The sequence below is a fragment of the Fopius arisanus genome, unplaced genomic scaffold, assembly GCF_000806365.1.
Source record: "Fopius arisanus strain USDA-PBARC FA_bdor unplaced genomic scaffold, ASM80636v1 scaffold00054, whole genome shotgun sequence".
Lineage (NCBI taxonomy): Eukaryota > Metazoa > Arthropoda > Insecta > Hymenoptera > Braconidae > Fopius > Fopius arisanus.
The window spans coordinates 292799-312413 of NW_011887793.1; the positions used below are offsets into that span (position 1 = coordinate 292799).

Genomic DNA, 19615 nt, shown 5'->3' on the forward strand with positions numbered 1-19615 from the left:
TTGCGGGTGGTTGTCCAAACTAAGCGACGTTTAGTTGGGTTACTACTTAGATATGTGTCCGCTTGGTTACACCTTCTGCATGGAGGCTGCCGGCGTTAGGCACGGATGTAGAGAGCTGTGTTCAGCAAGTCAGTGTAACTGATGTACACAGCAGATTCCCTGCATTACGAGCCAGTTGCACTACTGAGGTTTTCCATGGTTTCCCTTAGTACAAGCCAAATGCGTGCAGTTGGAAAAAGTTAGTCCATGGAACCGCAAATAGAAAATAAGAAACAGGATAGTAAGGAGAAATTTAAGGCTACAAGATGAGAGGCGCCTATAGAACCGTAATGGTCGTAGAAAAGAAAAATATTCCCATACAAGTGACAAACTCAAGTGGTTATATGCAATTAGAAAGCTGAAAAAAGATGTTTTTGTTTTTTCATAATTTAGTGGCGGAAAGGTCGTCTACTTCACAAAAACTAAAAATAGCGGACTTTTAATGGCAACATTTGAGGCTACAATGGCACTATTAATTTCCAAAAATATCGATCTGGTGAGCTCCTATCTCTGCTGACGATCTCCTGAATGTCCTCCAAAAAGAAAGTGTTCGATGGTGACCATGATTTCTCCGGTTTAGGTCGTCTACAATCAAAAATAAAACCAGATATTAACCGAAGGAATGATCGAACTTTCAATTTTCGCCGGAATAGTGGCTTTGCAAATAAAAAAATCGAGTTTTCGACCAAAATTTTTCCGTAAAGTTGTCTAAAAAATGGAAATAATTATCCGAAATTTTATTCTTTCCATTAAAACCCGAGGAGTATATCCGATCTCACGTCGAAATTTCAAAACAATAGATTCCACCGTTTTTCATTAATCGTGGTCACCGACTTGAAAAACATAGTTATGAGAAAAAAGCGTTTAAAGTTTCAGAAGTTCAGACATAGATAATAGTAGATTGTGCATCAAAGGGAAAAACAGGGCATTGTAACCTGCGCGTGTATTACCCCTCCGAGGCGAACTTGTATTTGTCGTCATAAGCACACAGAAAAAATACATTTTTTTTTGTAAATGACAGTGGGTTATCAACTCGAGGACCCTCAAAAACAAAAGCAATTCGAACAATGGAATAGGCTACTTTCTTCTCGTCACGTGAGGAGTAAAATCGAACTTTGCGTGCAGGTATGACGGCAAATTTATTTCTTTTTACTTACACGTCATCTAATCCAGGACCATAAGATTGGCATTGATGTTGTCTACTAGCCAGTCTTCCCTTTCGCGTGCTCTCAAGCACTCGCGATTTACTCTACATTCTCCTTGTCAACATATGCATATAGGCATCGGGCCCAACTGATGATCCCATTGCATTCATATAGTACAACAGTGATGTTGCATTTTCATTATAGACCTCAGCGGCGATGTGAACCGTTATTTCAACAGTTTTTCAGCAACACGGAACGATTTTTGGAGGTATTTTCCACATCAGCTGGTTCCAACTCGTACTGTTGTTTTGCCGAAAACCCCCACACATCTTTCTAGTCATTTTTAGCGCTGAGATCTGTATAGAGGAAGAAAATCGCGAAAATAAAAAAAATCGCTGTTTTGTTGTTCAGTGCACTATTGACTAGACGATACATTTTTTGAAAATTCTAACTGCACATAACCCCTTGGAAAAAATTCACTGCACGGACAGAAAGTAGAAAAAGATGGATCGTGCCTGAAAAGAGTTTTCACGCACGTAATGTTGAAACGGTATATTTCGATACTCATGGTGAAAGTGTTTGACTGGCAAAATTATATCACCCGCCTACGGTCAGCGTTATTAACCCCTCACGAGCACAAAAACTCTTTTGCCACGAGTATCGACATGCAGTATTGTCTACATGGTTACCCAATAAGCAGAAGAAAGCATTCGAATACCAAAGAGTAAAAACGAGAATACTTTATGATTGATTGCTTTCTGGTTAATGTTAATCAAACTTCTATTAAGTTTAAATCGTTTTCAAAGTCATGTAAATCACGGTTTTGTGAGTACTGAATCGCTCCATTGCATTTTGGAGAAAGTCGAGCAGCGCTCAATCATGTCGGAAATGATACGGCCAACGATTGTTTTATCCGCTCTCCCTGTCCATCACGCCGATCAAGATAAATCATCAAATAGGAGGAGTATTGCAATGACTACTGTATAAACCAAGTTTAAGTGCAAAATTCGACTTATAAAACTTGATGAATCAATCAAATGCAATGAATCCAATGGATCGTCTTACGAAATCTAGATGGTATCCCAGACCAGATCTGAGACCAGCATGTTCACGGGGTGATTCTAAAATGAAAAGTTTTTTTCCACTTTTCGATGAGAAGCAACCCTGAGGAGATATTAGGGGGAGTAGGACAGCTAATGGTGCTTCGGCGTTCAGCAGCTGTACGTCCGTGTAACTGTGCGCTGCAGTGTGGGGCATTTCCTTCCCATGAATAGGGTGCGGGACAAAGTTCCCCCTTCACCTCGTACGTGAGAAAGAGAAGGAATTATGGTTTTGAAGGAGATTGCAAATTATCGTTCAAATTTTGCCTGGAAAGCGGTAAATTTTTAAAATTCAAAAAAAGTCAAAAAAATTTGAAATCGTTTCAGTTTATTGAAGAGATTTTGTTTGGCGGGCAGCGGCAGCAATTTAAAAATTAAAAGAACGTCGAAAATCACCAAAATTCATCAATCATTGCGGAAGGGAAGGAAGATTGCAAATTATTGGACGAATTTCAGCTAGGGACCAGAGAGAGGCAAAATTTGAAAAATTCAAAATGTAAAATATCTGATAAATTGCGGACTAGAAAGAGCGGCTAAATTTTCAAAATGCAAAGAATGTCGAAAATCTGAAAAATCGTGAAAATGTGGGAATTATTGCGAAAACCAAGGAAGGTTGCAAATTATTGGAGAAACATTTCAAGTTATTGGTGTTGATGCATCAGCCTCATTAGTCGCCGGATGGTCCGCTGGGGGCGCTACTTCCTGGGCACGGCCTATTTTATCAGCCGTAACCCAATTAATATACAAATGGCTGATCTGTTGTGGTATCTGTCCTATCGACCTCACTTCCTCTGTGTAAATATCTACATTGTACGTCCCCATTAATTGACACAATTTATCGCGAATTTCCGCCGTGTATTTTCACGCGATTATTTTGACCGCAGTTTCATATTATATCGAAAATATAAAAATTTTCTTAAAGGACATCTTTGGGCTCGTCGTCGACGGGCTCTGCCTTCATGTTCGAATCCCGATGGTGAAAAATTTTTCATCGTCTCAAGTAGAGCTGATAGCTTGTGCAGTTTAGTTAAAAGTTAACTAGAGTGCGGGTAGGGAATTAGGCTGAGATACCGCGTAGGCACTGGGAAGGGTTGGTAAAGCCCTACTAAGGTGAAACCATCAGGTATCATCCAGTTTATTTATCAACATCTTCTTCTGACTCAACACGTCGCGTATGTTGAATAATTATTTTTCTCTTCTTTATCCTTTCCCGCGCCACGGCTCACTACCGGTTTTTTTGAGTAAAATCTCGCCGAAATATTTCGAGCCAAATAATATTCAGGACAAGTAAATATTGCATTGTTTTTACAATTTACCACGTCCTGAATTTCTACGGCGTGGCATCGGCTGAAAAGCGCGGGAATGTCCGTGAATTTTCCGCCCGTGACGTAGGGCGTTCCTGTCCCTCCGACGTAATGATGCGGTGGTACGTAACGAAGACTTTTGACTCATGTGCTCGCTACCCAACTTCTAAAGTCATGCAGTGGTGATCAGTCTGGGGCTCCTGGAATTTTTCCCCTGTACATTTTGCGACAAAATTTGAAGTCATGTCACCTGCTGATCATTGCTGCTTAGTCAGTACTCTTCTCTACAGACAAGCCAATGATTCACACCAGCCCTCCAGCACTCCAGCAACTAGGCCTGCCGTCTTGAAGTCATCTGTTCAGTCACGGACGTCTGCTCCTGTGTCACATTTTCACCCTGATAATACAAGATAATGCACACTCTATGCCGGAATCTTCTCCATCGTGACCTGTTCGATCAAAGTCATCATCGTCAGCGTCGTTACCGATTTCTATACATTCTCTACAGCCGTCGCTTGCATGTGCTTCTCAATCAGTGGCATCCCCAGTTTGTGATAATTCTCGGCAGCTCAGTCCTGATATTCTTCCCGCAGCAGCGCTAGTCTCCTTGCACGTGGATGATGGATCACCGTCGGAGGTTAAGATGCCATTGGATACTGTTTCTCAATTGTCGTTCGTTATTCATCATGTGGAAAAAGATTTGACTTGCCCACATCTCTAGTCTTGCTACCTGTCGTTGGCATCAGTGGATCAAGGTCATGTTCAAATAGATATTCTCAATTCGGTCTGAAAGCACTTAATTCCGATAGGCAGGTAAAGATCAGGGGGTACGTTCTTGACTGCCTCACAGCCACTTTGCCGACGTTTTCAGTCACTCAAAATTGATGTTAGGGCCATCTCAAAGGACTGAAACAAGCCAATACAGAGTATCCGACTTTAAGACCTATTGACCTTCTCAATAGAGCAGTTTTCTTCAAATTGATAGCGGAGCCACAGATAATCAAGGGGCTACCACATTCCTCTATATTTACGTCCACGATTTTTGGATGGGCATTTTTATGACAATCTGAAAGCACATTTCAGTCAGCAACGAGGAACTTGATAATCTTGTCACCCAGTTCTGATTGCAAGAAGAGGTCTCAAATATCAAAGATAGCACTATGGAAAAGGCAGACCGTCAAAAGTACTTCATGCCTATGCACTCATGTGCCCATTTTGGGCTATTTAGTTAGGAGACTACTTAGTTAGGCTTCATCTTATAGTTCTTAGTGATTCTTAAAGTCGCGCCACGGCATGTCTGACTAGTGTTGTTCGGACAATAGACAAGGACTCGAAGAATCAGTAGCTTCACAGTGATTTTCTCCAGGAGTATGAGGAGTTGGGGTACATGGTACGTGCTTCAGTTGTGTCCGATTCGTGGGATGCCCTGAGCATGACATCGGGTTGTTGCTCTAAGGCAGGGCCCGACAACCTGGGCTCATTTGCCTCACGCGACTCCCGAGGTTCGTTAGTGAGAGCTGGGAGAGGGGCCTCATCCACTTCAAGAAACTACCTGCTATAGTTTGATTTTTCTCTCTGCTTGACCCCCGGTTCAACTGATACTGGTAGAGGATGAATAATAAATGGATAATAATTAAGAATTCTGAAATATGAGAATAAGGATTCTGAGAAGATAACAGCAGAGGACAGAACCCAGATAGCCCCTAATAAATTACAAATATAGCCGAGATTTTCGATGAATGATAATATTGAATAGAAAAAGCGGTTTTTATGATGCACTATGATCCTTATTTCATTCCTTCCCATTACCCATGATGGAAGACGTCTACCATCTTCCCGCGGTTTCCTTTGAGCAACATTCCATAATGTTCGCTAAGAGTAGACACTTAATTAAAAAATATATTTATTTTTAGGTATATCAAATTTGTAATTTTTTAAAACAATTTTCGAGTCTCGCGGTAGACCACCATTTCATCGAAATCAGAAGTCATAAGGTATGGTCCGTCAGAGAAATAATGAGAACATTTATTTCCTCATTGCAAATCCAATATGAAACTCTGCAATGGAATTTTCTGGATATATTCCAAATATGACCATGCCAAATTTTTATTTTACACATTTAGAATTGCAATATTTGGTCGGAAAATAATAATTACCGAAAACCAATTCCGAAATATATTCTTGAGGGTTTTTCATTATAAGTTTCAATTTTTCAATTTTCTATTTTAAATTTAAAACTAAAAATTTCTGCTAATTCTGGCGGTTCAGCCATTTTTATTCGACTGGCACGCCACTCTACGTTACTGGCGGGAATATCATCACTACTTATCGCACACAATGGCTGGCTAATTAGGTACCCGTTAGGATGAGAGGATTATCCCGACCCTTGTAATAGGCTAACTCCCGACTACTTGAAGGTTGCCGGGCCCTTACTCTAAGGGATTCACTCAGTCCTGATAGTATTGAAGCCACTCAGCTGGATTGGGTCGAGGCCGTGTTGCGGCTTCCAGGCGGCTGGACGATCGGTTATTTCTCAAAAGGGCGAACCCCAAAACTGAATTGACCGCGACCAGTTACGTCTAAACGGATGCCAAAGTTAAATGGGCTCGTATTGTGTGGGATAAAACACTGAAGTGTACCATGCTAGGTTACGCAGGAATTCTGATTAGTGAGAGAATTACGCAGAGATAGAGGGAAAAACCTTCTACTGATTAATTTAGGAATATTTATTGGAGTACTAAAACACAGGATTATTACAACAATCCAAGATAAAACCGCTCAATTTGATGGGAGAAGTAGGTAACACTGAGGTGAAGGAAGAATTACAATTGATTCAAGACTTACAGTTGATGATAAACAGGGAAATAGAAGGTGCGCGCGATCACTCAGTCGCGTTGCGGCAGACTCGGCGGTTCCCTCGAAGGTTGAAGGGGTAGAACTCGGTGATTTCTCGGAGATGAGACGATTCTCGGGGTGTGAAGATGAGGTCGACGAACTCGGAGATTCGTTGCGATAATCTAGGTGTACCGGTCGTTCACCTGGTGAGAAGGTGTCGAACCGCAGGTTCCGGCGGTGCAATGAAAGATCCCAATTTTCCGTCGGACCAGGGGTGGCGGCTCGGCTTCTCGTGGACTTCAGATGTCGGATCACTTTTTATGGTTCACTCAACTCTCATTCACTAACAAAACAAATATTTTGTGTAGTTTGGTTACACTCTTTTGAGGCTGGACTGTGTCAATAAGTCTGTCAGCAGGTACTTGTCACTCCGTACAAGCGTTGCCCTTTAAACCCGTAATGAATGAGTCCAGGGGAATCCTCGTTGTCAATTTAATTTCTTCTTGCTTACCCGACTCCGGCGTGGCAATTTCTGAAGTGGATTGGCTCAATAGTAGATATATATTGTGGATAGTCCGCAATAGATTCACGCGACTCAGGCGTAATTGTGGATGAAGACGGTCTCGTCTTGTAAGTATGACTCCGCTTCCCCGAGACTAACTTGGTTGATGCAGGTGAGAACTGGCGATGAACTAACTTGAAGAATCAACGAGACTTGAAGAAGTCGTTCGAAATCGAAATAATAGTCGACATGAAGTAGTCTGAAGTGCCCTTTGCGGGTTAGCGCGGGGTCATATATGCCTTCGGTGGAGGTCATCCCCTACCTAAGTCCATGACCGTGATTTTTCAGAGGGAGTAATTAATATGCTGGGATTAGTTACTCATCATGGCGGTCCGTATCTGGAAATTCGGGAGTTCATTGTTTCGTTCTGAGAGCCGGAAAACCGTTAACAGCTGCAATTGCGGCTCGAGTGGTGTGATCTCCTTATTCCCGACTTGTACGACGTTTTCGGCCTATCAGTGAGATCTCATTAATTTCGGGTCCATTGAGAGAGAGAGAGAGAGAGAGAGAGAGAGATCGCACTTCCTGTTACCCGCCTGTGGGTTTGGAGGCCCTCTCGAAAGCGGGGGTTGTTGCAGGGCGTTAAGCCATAGTGCGTCTAGTGTCGGGCTCCATATCTCTGTTTCGCGGGCCTCTGTGGCGGCGGCTTAGCGTCATAATCTTTTCATTAGGCCGACATTTACATTCCGGATTATCGCTGGAGTCGAGAGGCCTCCTGCCGTTTCCAGGTCTCAACCTGCGGCCGGGGGGGGGGTACGCTCTTGTGTACGAGGAGCATGAGTCATCCCCCGCCTGTTGGCAGCTGTTCCCCAAAACCGTTGGGTAATTCCAAGATTACGAGAATGATCAAGAAAAAACCGCGGGATCCGCCACAGCCGCACATACTTCTTATCTATAGTCAGAGTGTGGAATTATTTTTTGCGATCAAGCTGGGGGGATCTCATCTGTTGACTAAACTCACTGCTTTTATTGACCACAATGTCTTCTCTCATCTTTAACGGATCCAGTTTCGCGTTCTCTGTTGGTACTCAGAGTTAGAAGGCGACTCAATTTCTCTGCTCTAGACCCAGTAAACAAACGTCAAGCAATCATACTTAAAGAGTTCGTGTTAGCAGAACTTCTCATCAAGAATTCTGTAACGAGATTTTTCTCCTAACGGATTGAATTCCCTGTTGAATGGACAGCAGAGAAAGAGTCATCTAGGTGAGGAGCCAAAGGCATCGCGGTTGAGGTAGAAACCGCCATCTCTGTCGGCCCTGAGGACGTTAATAGACTGTCGCTTAGACGGAGCTTGCCAAGCATGTAATAGGGAGTATTGAGATCGATCTTTTCAGTGTAAATCAGTGAACTTCTTCAGTAATTATCACAACTTATCTCGAATTTATGCCGTGCTCATTCACGCGATTATTTTAACCGCAGTTTCACATTATATTGAAAACTAGCGCCGCCCCGGCCGCTCCGCGGCCGGGACGTTGATGCACTTCTCCATGTCAATTCTCATGGAACTGCTCGTGTGGATTCATCCTGAATTAATGCACAGTGCCCCATGAGCATTGCGCCATGACACTTGTGGTGGGCGCCATGAGAGTGCTCTGCTTTTTTTAATAGGATAACGAACCTCCTCGTTTTTCATGCTCCCCTAATAATTTTTTTGGAAATTTCGAATTTTTAAATTTCATTGAATACCTCCTCGATCCTCATGTTCCCCTGATACTTTTTCGAAAAATTCGAATTTTTCAATTTCAGCGAATACCTCCTCCATTGTCATGCTCCCCTGATACTTTTTTGGAAATTTCGAATTTTTCAATTTCAGCGAATACCTCCTCCATTGTCATGCTCCCCTGATACTTTTTCGAAAAATTCGAATTTTTCAATTTCAGTGAATACCTCCTCGATCCTCATGCTCCCCTGATACTTTTTCGAAAAATTCGAATTTTTCAAATTCAGCGAATACCTCCTCGATCCTCATGTTCCTCTGATACTGTTTCGAAAAATTCGAATTTTACAATTTCAGTGAATACGTCTTTAATTGTCATGCTCCCCTGATACGTTTTCAAAAAATTCGAATTTTTCAATTTCCGTGAACACCGCTTCGATCCTCATGTTCCCCTAATACTGTTTCGAAAAATTCGAATTTTACAATTTCAGCGAATACCTCGTCGATTGTCATGCTCTATGGATTGTTAGTTCGGCGCCATCTACCGTGGCATGCGTGTAATTCTTCCTCCTTTACTCATGGAAAAGTGCACCGCCAGCGGTCGCCTGTGACGCGCCTTCCTTTTTTTACATGAAAAAATGAGGATTTGCATGAAAATTCCCCCAAATAACGCCACACTTTTTATTCAGCCAATCAGAATGATCAATTTCACATAATGCCATGACACTTTTTTCAGCCAATGAGCATCGTCAATTTTACATGCTCTCCGCCATGACACTTTCCAGTCCATGCTTTTTATGTAATAGGAGAAGATAGCGCCGCCGCGGCCGCAAGCGGCCGCGACGTTGATGACGTTCTCATCACTTGTTAGATCAGGGGTCCCATTCGATTATCGAATCGAATGAAAAATTATCGATTATCCCCATGAGATCCGCCATGTTCGATTAGTGGCCCATCTCTTTTATTATATAGGATATAAACATTTTCTTACCGACGGTAGTGGCCGTGCGGTTAGAGTGCTGGACTAGCATGCCAAGGATCCGGGTTCGATCCCGGGCACCGGCGGTCAAAAATATATAGCGCTCTGATCTCACGGTTCCACTGCCGAGCGGTAGTCCTGTCAAAAGGACGACTGTACCAGGGTAGGTTTTTCCCTCAGATGAGGTTTTCCCTCCCTTTCGGCAAATGCGGTACAGGGGGTTGGGGGGTGGGAAGGGAACAAATCGTAAAAACCCGAAAGGGTATACGAGTGAAAGAAAATTTTTTATAAACATTTTCTTGCCACTCAACACGACGTATGTGTTAAACAATTCTTCTGCTTTTCTATATCTGTTCCCGAGTCAAGGCTCTCTATGGCTTTTTTTCAAAATCTGACCAGAATAATGGGAATAGTTTTAGCTAGGCGAGAGAGGAACGGCTGTTGATGCCTTTGAGAAGCATTTTTTTTTATGTTGAAAATTCCCATCGATTTTTCATACGGTGAACTATTATTTTAAGATGAGATGAAGAGAGATCTTAAGATGAGAAAAGTATAATTGCGATATATATGTTTCGTGGGCCGATCTATTAGCCATATCATATGAGAATGATTCAATCATTGTCTGCAGAGAATACTCGGAATTGCATTGAACTAAAGTCCATTTTTTCAACGTGTATTTCAGCCGTGAGGCGACGTTTTAACATATATGGATCTGTTAGAATATTAAGTTTATTGCACCGAAAGAAAAAGTCAGTGAAAATTACCTAATTGTGTGGTTACCGTGTCGTGTTTTAGCTGTTCGAGGAAAAAAAGTGTCTTGAAAATTACTGTTAGTAAGCAGTCAACCAAGTGGACTAATCGGTATGGTAATTTTCTCCTAACGGCTAGAACCCAATAGCGATTACCCAGCGGCTAGCTAACTTTTCTGGATTTTTCTTTCCGCCTGATTTTCGGAAAATTCTCAGTGGGTTCAGTATATGGAGCATTTATAGCCTATAAAGCTAAATGGGGGACATGCTATTAAGGAGGATGGTCATGCGACCAGTCCGTATGTTTTACGATGGAATCAACACCAGTCAAAGCTATGTTTAACTTGTGAAAGATGTGCTTCGACTTTCCTGGGGAAAATGCTCACTTGAACTAGCGACCAAAATGTCGGCTCCAACAGGATAATATTCTACTGAATTTAGCACCAAGCATAAATATCACAAGCAGTCCAAACATATGGAACCCACATATTGAAAATACTTAAAAATATTGCCAATTTCATATTAATTATTAACTACGTGAGAATATGGCGCAGCGAGTGTCCGATGCCACCTTGATACTTATTTTAAATTGAATGATAGCAACACTGAATATTTTCCGCAAGATTTTTTGAATATAACAACGATATTTGGTCGTTTTTTATTTCCCTTCCCTTGCAAGTGTTACAAAACATACATCACGTGGTACATCACGGACATACCAGATGAAGTTTTTTCCAAAAAACATCTTGATTTTTGTAATGCCGGGAGATATCATTTGTAATTTTCTTCCCATAGCTACGACGAAGAGGCAGAAGTCTCTGAAATATGAGATTAATTAAAGGGAGGGCCTGATACAGAGAGAAATCGGAACATTGTCGGCACTTGATCATTTCAACTATGAACAAGTGATTTATAGCTTCAGATCAATTCACATTATAACAATCTTATAATCTCTGCTAGCCTCGCCTTTCATTAATTATCGGGAACAGTTAGAGTGTCTGCTTTGCTGAAAGTGAGGGAGGAACTTGATAATACACTTGAAATATTCCCGCGGTTAATCACCGAAAAAAACATGTAGGAAACTGATATTTCGCACATCGGAGAAAGTATTCCGAGACCATTTGGTAGAGCACGTTAACAGAAAATATCAGGGTACTTCCACTACTTCGGGACAACTCTGTGCTCCTTTCTCTCCTGGATTGTCCACAGCTTCCATTCCTAAATTCTCTTAAAAATTCTAGTTTTTCCTCAGTCTCCCTCTCTGGCCATGCTCTTATGTTCTCTTTACTTGTAACTCACAATCCTCTTGACTCTATAATTTTTCGTAACTTCAAAATAGATGTCTAATGTCTAATACCTGCTATCTAATGTCCGTTGTTTAATATCTAGTATGCCATGTTTAATGTTTAATACCTAATATGTGATATCCAAGCTTGAATACCTAATTTGTGCACATTCGCCAAAGTACAATAGACTTATGCAGGCGCTGTGTTAATGTGTCGTTGAATGTCAGGATGTGCAGTCTACTGGAAGAAATAACTGCTGATGTTCACACAATTGTAATCTTCTAAATTTGTAACTTGGTAGGAATGGCCAACTTGCTGCACTTAATACTTGCTCCAAATATTAGAATTTTTCTAAGCCTCTCAAATTTTCCAAACTATTCCGAACTGTATTTTTAGAAAACTGTGAAAAATTTTGTCAATGCTGTGATGTGCATAAGTTTTTTTTCGTGAGAGAGGTAGGGTCGCCTAATTTGCGATCCCATTAATTGTGGAGGAACGTATCAAATGAATGAATAAATAAAATTTTCGCGATTATCCCAAATCGACTGGAGGTTAAGCCTGGTGCCGAAAAATTTTAGGAGGTTTCAGTTTCATAGGGCTTTAGGAAGAATTAGGGGAATTTTTTTTGGGAAGTTCAGGGTGAGGAAATAAGGGGAAAGATTCATTATTGAAAAATCGAAACTGTCCGTTGATCGCACCGCGAGGAGGGATAATAAAATTATCATCTGTCGTGGGTTAATAGGAACCTCGTCTTGCCAAATGTCTCCGGAAGTACAGTCTAGCTGCTAGTGCCAGCACCCCTAAGGGGTTCATGAGGTAGTTCGGCTACGTTTCAGAGGTGGCAGGTCAACAGGGGTGTTAATGACTAGCACCCCCTGGAATTGCCGTAATCGCTAGTATTTGTCCTGTGATTGTTGCGTTGGAAGTTTGGATTTATGTCCACGGATCCCTGGGGAACCAACCGGGTGAGACTAGCTGCGATATTGGGGAATTCTTGGGAATAAGATGAAATTTCGGATTCCTTCTTTCTAATTTGAATGAGGAGGTATTAACACGCTGTGACGCTACTGCTTTCGCGCTTGAACCATAGGAACCAACCTTCCGGTGAGGCAAGAATTCCGCTATTTTTGGCAGTTATCGCCTAGACCCGAGAATGAAGTTAAGAATTTTTCCCGAGCCGAAAAGACGCATTGGCAGGATCTTACCAGGCACAGTCTATACGTGTCAAGGTGAGCGAATTTTCTAATTATTAATCCCAACAACACCGGTTGCTGGAAGCCGATATTTTCCCGGTTCATGTTTCCCAGCCGTGATTCACTCGAAACCCACGGCTGAGCGCGGGTGAGGACCTATTAGTACCCTACAGCCGTCACTCTGGACGTCTTACGAAAATTAGGTTTATTAGGTTTTTGCGAAAATTCGGATAAGAATGCCGGGAGAACCCGTCGCGAAATTCCGAGGAAACTTTGGGATTGTTCGTGGGTGGTCTCGAGTGGCGTCACTGATCTATCACTATATCAGCGCCCGGCAACCTTCAGGTAGGCGGGAGCCAGCAATTAGCCAACCATTGTGTGCGAATATGTCCCAGTGGTGACGATATTTTCGTCAGCCACGTCAAATCTGAAAAATGACAATGTGCCACTGTCAATGTAAGAATATATTCCTGGAAATTCCATTGCAGATTTTCATATTAGATTTTGAGATTTGCTAATTTTGCACCGTTAAAACGAAAAGTGAATTTTTTTTATTCATAACATGAGGAAATAAATATGATCATTATTTCTGCGGTGAAGCGTACCTTTTAACTTGTAATTTCGGTGGAAGGATAGTATCTGGTACTAGAAATTTGTCCAAAATAATTAGAAATTTGAAATACAAAAACAAGAATATATTTTTAATTAATTTTCTGGACTTGGCCAGCATTATGGACTGTTGTTCAATGGAAATCGGGAGACTGATATGATAGTGCATCGTACTATATATCTGATACTGTGGTAGATGAATTAAATAAATAATGTGTAATTCAGTTTTTGCTTCCGAATGAAAGCATTGCAATCGTTCGATTTTTCTATTCGCTACTTTTGGCTGGAAATGGCGTAGAATGGTTTGAAACGCAAAGATACCAAGTTTGAGGGCCATATGTGTATATGCAGATCATCAACTGGGGGTCAACTTTTACAAAAGAAGAAGAATAGCCGGGTAAATTAATGCCCAAAAATCTGAAATCGTGTCAGTTCATAGGTCCTAATATGGACTTGATCTGTGTTAGATTGTAGACCGATTGGTCTCATTCGTAACTGCTAAGGCTTTCCCAGCTCTTTTCTCATCGTCAGCCCTTAAAATCCTTATCAGAGTTATATTCCTTTTCTCAACAACAACTATTTATCCACCGATTGTTTGCTTTATTTGGTAACATTATGACTCCAACTTAAAATTTCGAATAATTGTTCTATTTTATTTATTGAATTGCTGGATTGATGCCATAACGATTTAGGCAACGCGACGCATCCGTTCTTTTTGAAAAGTGTTCGGGTGACTCTAGTGTTCATTTTCTTCCTTGAGAAAAATACCTGGATTTTCACGTCAATAGAATAATTCTCGACTTCGAATTACTGATGTACTATTAATCACTCGTTTTCCAAATCAATAATAGGATTGGTGATTACCAACTAAGTTCTCCTCTACTGTAAGAAGCAGTTAACTTTTCAACATGTAGTTAAATGTACCGAATAAATCTTCAACTTTAAATGTCAGCATTCTATATAATCTTTTCATAATTGGTCGTCCCGCTCATATTGTTGACTGAGAATTTGATGACAGCGAGAAAAAAATGACCACTTCTTTCAAATGTGGAAAAATTATCCAGATATCATGAATATTATTATATTTTCTCCTTGCCAAAAAAAAATTTTTCATTATAATCAGCGCGAATTGAACTGAATTGGTAAATGTATTTCCCAGTTACGTTAAAAAAAAACCAAGAATATTCATTTCCTTTCAGCTTTTCCTATGTACATCCCATATCAAGAACTACCCTAAAAGTTCTAACGACTCATTTCCTACAGTTTTTGATGACTTTGACTTTTTGTTATTACTTAGACGGTCCTGATATATCAGGATTTGTAATCAGCCTCTCGGCCATTTTGCACCCTGCTTAGCGCATCCGTCTAGTCGATGGTGTCGATGATCTGTGCCCTGCGAGCAAACTCGTAGAGCCCATTGATCCCGTCCCTATCGACGTTTAGTTCTTACATGCATGTGGTCCGGAGGATTTCCCATCGGATTTCGTCTAGACCACTGCATCTTAGAATGAGGTGTTCAGGATCTTCCTCTGTCAACCCATATCTCGTGCATAGGGGATCATTTCCTTTGCCTATTGTTGCTAGGTAGGAGGCGAGAGACCAGTGACGGGTAATAAGTCCCACCAGCGAGCGGAGCTTATCTCTGCTCAGGCTCAGTAGCATCTCTGGCAGCTTTTTCGTGGGTATTTTTAAGACGGTTCTTGTGTGTCTGGCCCCCAGTTCTGAGTTCCATCTCCCAACAACTTCCTCCCCACCGCCTCCTCTCCACACGTTTCTGAATTAGATCCTTTATGTAGTCGGTGTGTGGGCCTACGTAGTCTCGTGCCTCCGGTGGAACACTCCGACAGCCCTTTCTTGCTAGTTCATCTGCCTTTATGTTGCCAGTGATGCCAGTGATATCATGATGACCTTGTTGGTCTGCATAGCGATGGATTCCTTCTAGCTGAGCTTCCTGTCGAGCCAGATACTTAGGTCTCTGACATCTCCTGAAAAGCTCAGCTCTGTTTTTGATGATTTATATTTCTTGGAAATTTACCTAGAAACTTTTCAACTACTCTGGGTAACCATGCTTCTCCCCCTCCACTGACAACTGCGCTGAGCATGCACACTTGATACATCTTTAGATCCTCAACTACTATTCGGAAGCGCCGATTGACTTTCAAATCGACTTACTAGGAGAATACACGATACTCTATCCGGTTATATAAAGATCAGTGAGGGGCGTTCATACCACCGTGGCCGAACGGTGCTGTGAAAATCCCGTTTCCGAAAAACGGAGATATTGCGGTCCCCAGACGTGGCGGAGATCCCCAATTTTGGGAGAGTGCTTGCGAATTCCCTTCGATGGTAGATTTCGTCCGATACTGGTCGGATGAGCTGTTCGAGCCTAGCAAAATTAGAACCGTCAAAAGAGTATTCTCGCGCTCACCGTGGATATTGGGCGTAGTGCTATCTCTTTCACACCCTAACTCTACCTCTCGCATTCTCTCTCAGGAGTCCTTCAGACCCTCGCTGAGGTTTTTTTCTATGCAATTTCTTTCACAGTTAATTATTTTTGGGGGTAATTCCTTACTGTGTCGCTAACCTGTTAGTCTTCCAGTATTATTCTGTCGTTCTCTATTTATGCGGGGGAGAAGGTGCCGAGCATCGCGAAGTGCCTCGTGGAATTTAACAGGGCTTTTCTCCGTTTTTTAGGAAAGTTTCTACCGTTTCGGCATATAGAATGCCCACCATTAACCTCGGTTAACTGTAAAAGTTTGGTCGAATCATTTGCGACATTAGGCAATCTTGAAAGGAGTCTGGTGAACTTTCGCCACCGCTTCTTTTAGTAGTAAAATCAAAGGATTATGAAGAGCATTCATAGAGTATTATTCTTTTCTTTTTGAGAACATTTTACCCCTTCTCCCCGAATCCACCCCTCTCTCTACAACCTGGCATACTGAGCAGCGCAGGCACCCGTAACCTCTCGCTGAACCTCTTCGCTGAACTAGGTTTAAGTACGTTTTAGAGTTCCGTGTCTTGTTTTACTTTAAATTTAAAGTTCAAGTTGCTGAATCTTCAAAGTAAGAAAATTAGCTGGCGTCAGCCAACCTTTTTAGTTTTTCTCCGTCCCCATTTCCGTGTTCTCGTCCCACCCTTCATTTTGATAAACAAGAGCCGACTGATGAGATTTCACAAAGATATTTACTCGTGGGCTAAAATATTAATCTTATGGGATCAATGAAATTATATACAAATACATGCGTACCCAATTTTTATTCAATAATAGTGGTATACTGTGACTCTGAGTGTATTAGCAACGCCGATAGAGGCACAGGGAGCTTTTAGCTATTGGTGGGTGAATTGAATTGAGCGACGAGGCTGATATTAAAGATCACGGCGTGCGGCAATAACGTAAAGCAGCGATGCTTGGATCCTTCTTTATCACTTCTAGCAAGTTGTCCCAAGCTCCATCCGCGGTGTCCTTGGTAATGGTTTTAATGATGTGTTTCGAGAGGAATGCAATTTCTTGGCTTGTCAGTGCATTCATATGCTGAGGTTCGCAATATTTTTTCGGAGCTTTCTTAAGAGACTCTGCATTGTACTTACTAAACCATTTTTTCAAGCGTTGTGCATATTCATGAGTGCAATGCTACTGGATAGAACTTCCATGAAAGAGACTATCGTAGTAGAGACACTTAAAAGCACTCTCAGTTTCTAGAGGCTCCATATCACGGTTGCCAAAGCCATTCAAATCTTCAATTAATAGTCAATTCTTGAGAATTTATTGCAGCCACTTCTTTTTCTCTACACTGAGAAAAAAATTTTCTTTAGCCAAGAATATTTACTAACCACAAGAAAATATATTTGGCATTAGTAAGTCTTATGGGAGTATTTACACAGTGATCCCCAGATTTACTAGTAGGAAAAAAATATTCTTGGCAAAAATAATTTTTTTTCTCAGTGTACGCCTTGGGCGTAAATGTGTGAAACATTTTTCACAATTATATTGGCAAATTCACTTAATCCCTTATATTTGATATCTCGAGGCATGTCACAATGCAGCTGATGGTGTAGACGTAACACTTTGAAACCCTCAATTTCAATGACAACTGCCATAGTGCAAGAGTGACTGTGGATATTTATCTTCTAGTAAGCAACTACTACTGAACAGCTTGGTTGGATGGTATGAGCATCTCCAGAATGTCGGAGGGAGTGAGGAATGCTATCATGCATTATCATGTTTTCATAACGTTAGTTTTTAATTTTTTTTTTCGTTTCAAAAATAAAGATATTTTACTTTATAATGTATCGAGAAAGCAGAAACCGTCGAAAATATTACAAATGATTCTTTCGATGGATTTCTTCGTAAACACGTTTTCGTACAACTAAACTGTCTGGCCAGTTCCGGATTCTTAATATTAATACAATAGTCACTAAGATGAATTGGTGATGACATTTTTAGAGATTTTCAATTTTGCAGCTGCATGATGACAGATAAAAAATATGGCTGATGAAGGCAGGGGAGAAGCGATTTTAACACATGATTAAATGAGTCTTTTTATTTCCGAGGCAATGATGCCCGCGGTCGCGCGCTCTACCACGAAGTGAGCGCTGTAGCGCACAATAACGTCCTCATCGTCGTAGAAATGATCACCATTCATTGCCAATCTCTTTTATGATAAAGGATCTTGGGCTCAGTACAGAGCGCATTTTTAATCCGTTTGTTCAGTGTATGAGTTTTCTACTACTGTGATGTCTGTTGACAAATCAAGCACTACTGATACGCTTTATATTTATTGAGTCATTACAATTCGTCAATTTATTCGAAAATCAGAAACTACAGAGAGAATGAAGCGAGATTTGGCATTAAGTACAATTGAGTCAATCAAGTCGTCAGATGGAAAGTCTGATATTGGAAGTTCCATAAGAAATTGGTGATCCAACACTTGAAGAGAAAAAGATGATAAATATCTAGGACTCTCCAAAGAGTCTAGAACCAGAATCTCAAGAGAGTCCAGCACCTGAAGAGGCTGGAATAGTCGCCTCTCGTGCAACTCTAGAATCTGAATCTCCAGAGAGTTCAGTACCAGAGGAGACTGGGATTACGAAAATTGCAGACTCTCCTGCAAGTCCTGAACCTCAATCTACAGAAGGTCTACCACCTGAGAAGAAAGGGATGGCGAAAATTGTATATTCTCCATCGGGTCCTGAGCCAACGTCTCCAGAACATCCGCCATCCGAGCAGAAGAGGATTGGAAAAATGGCAGACCCTTCATCGAGTCCTGAGCCAGAGTCTCCAGAGAGTCCAGCACCTAAAGATAAAGGAATTACAAAAATTTTCAACTCTCCAGCAAGTCCAGAACGAGAGAGGCTAGCGGTCAATGCTCCAAACTCATCAGTAGACAACTCTACGGTGGTAGATTCTGATGCAATGGAGATACATACAGCTGACTCTCTCGAGTATCTAGCGATAATGCCTGAGGCTACATCAGAGGTTGCACCAATGATCCCAGTGAATGCTGAGACTGTACCACCTAATTCAGCGGAGGGTACAGGGCCATTTCTTGGAGTGAGTGAAGCTGTTTATTCACCAGTTGATGATTCAAATAATGATGTGAAACATGTCTAAATTTTCGTACCTGGAGAATGGGAAGGTGTGATGACAAAAAGGCCTATGGAGAAGAATCTGAGAGAAATCATTAATCGCCATTACAAAGTTGGTGGAACTGTCGTCACCATGGGAGATTTTCGAGCTAAGCGGATTTTCTGTCCTCATGGGAATGTTTACTTCCGTCCAATGGGATCTTCTGAACATACTAAGCGATTACCCACCAACATTGAAATCTACCCAGAGGTAAATTTATAATAAAAAATTTCATTTGATCCCATCAATCGGTTGAATCAATGATTATGTTCTTTCATTTACCATCTGCTTCAATTATAGCCTCTGCGGGGATTACTTTAAAGAAACTGGCCTCTGACGTGATAGTGCAACAACAAAACATATTATTGCTTATGCTCCGTTATTTTTTTTATTCATAATATTAAAACGCTCAATTTGAAGAGTTGAAAAGCACTATTATAATCATATATGCTTATCAAACTTTATAATATTATTCCGTAGAAATATTCATACATATATTGAATAAATAATATTCTTTGAACGTTAAGTTTC

The 19615-nt window shown here is 41.2% G+C and overlaps 1 protein-coding gene across 6 annotated transcripts in view; it reads left to right on the forward strand.

Annotated features, from left to right (window-relative positions):
- LOC105268152 (ubiquitin carboxyl-terminal hydrolase 9) overlaps nucleotides 1-19615 on the forward strand; it is a 116185-nt gene that overhangs the window by 89896 nt on the left and 6674 nt on the right. For 2 of the 6 annotated variants that reach the window (XM_011307464.1, XM_011307465.1), the window contains exon 13: nucleotides 17921-19294. The exons of the other annotated variants lie outside the window; for them this stretch is intronic. In XM_011307464.1, coding sequence (XP_011305766.1) covers nucleotides 17921-17928 — 8 coding nt within the window. In that variant the 3' untranslated portion in view covers nucleotides 17929-19294. The remainder of the gene's footprint in view (nucleotides 1-17920; nucleotides 19295-19615) is intronic. 6 annotated transcript variants of the gene reach the window in all.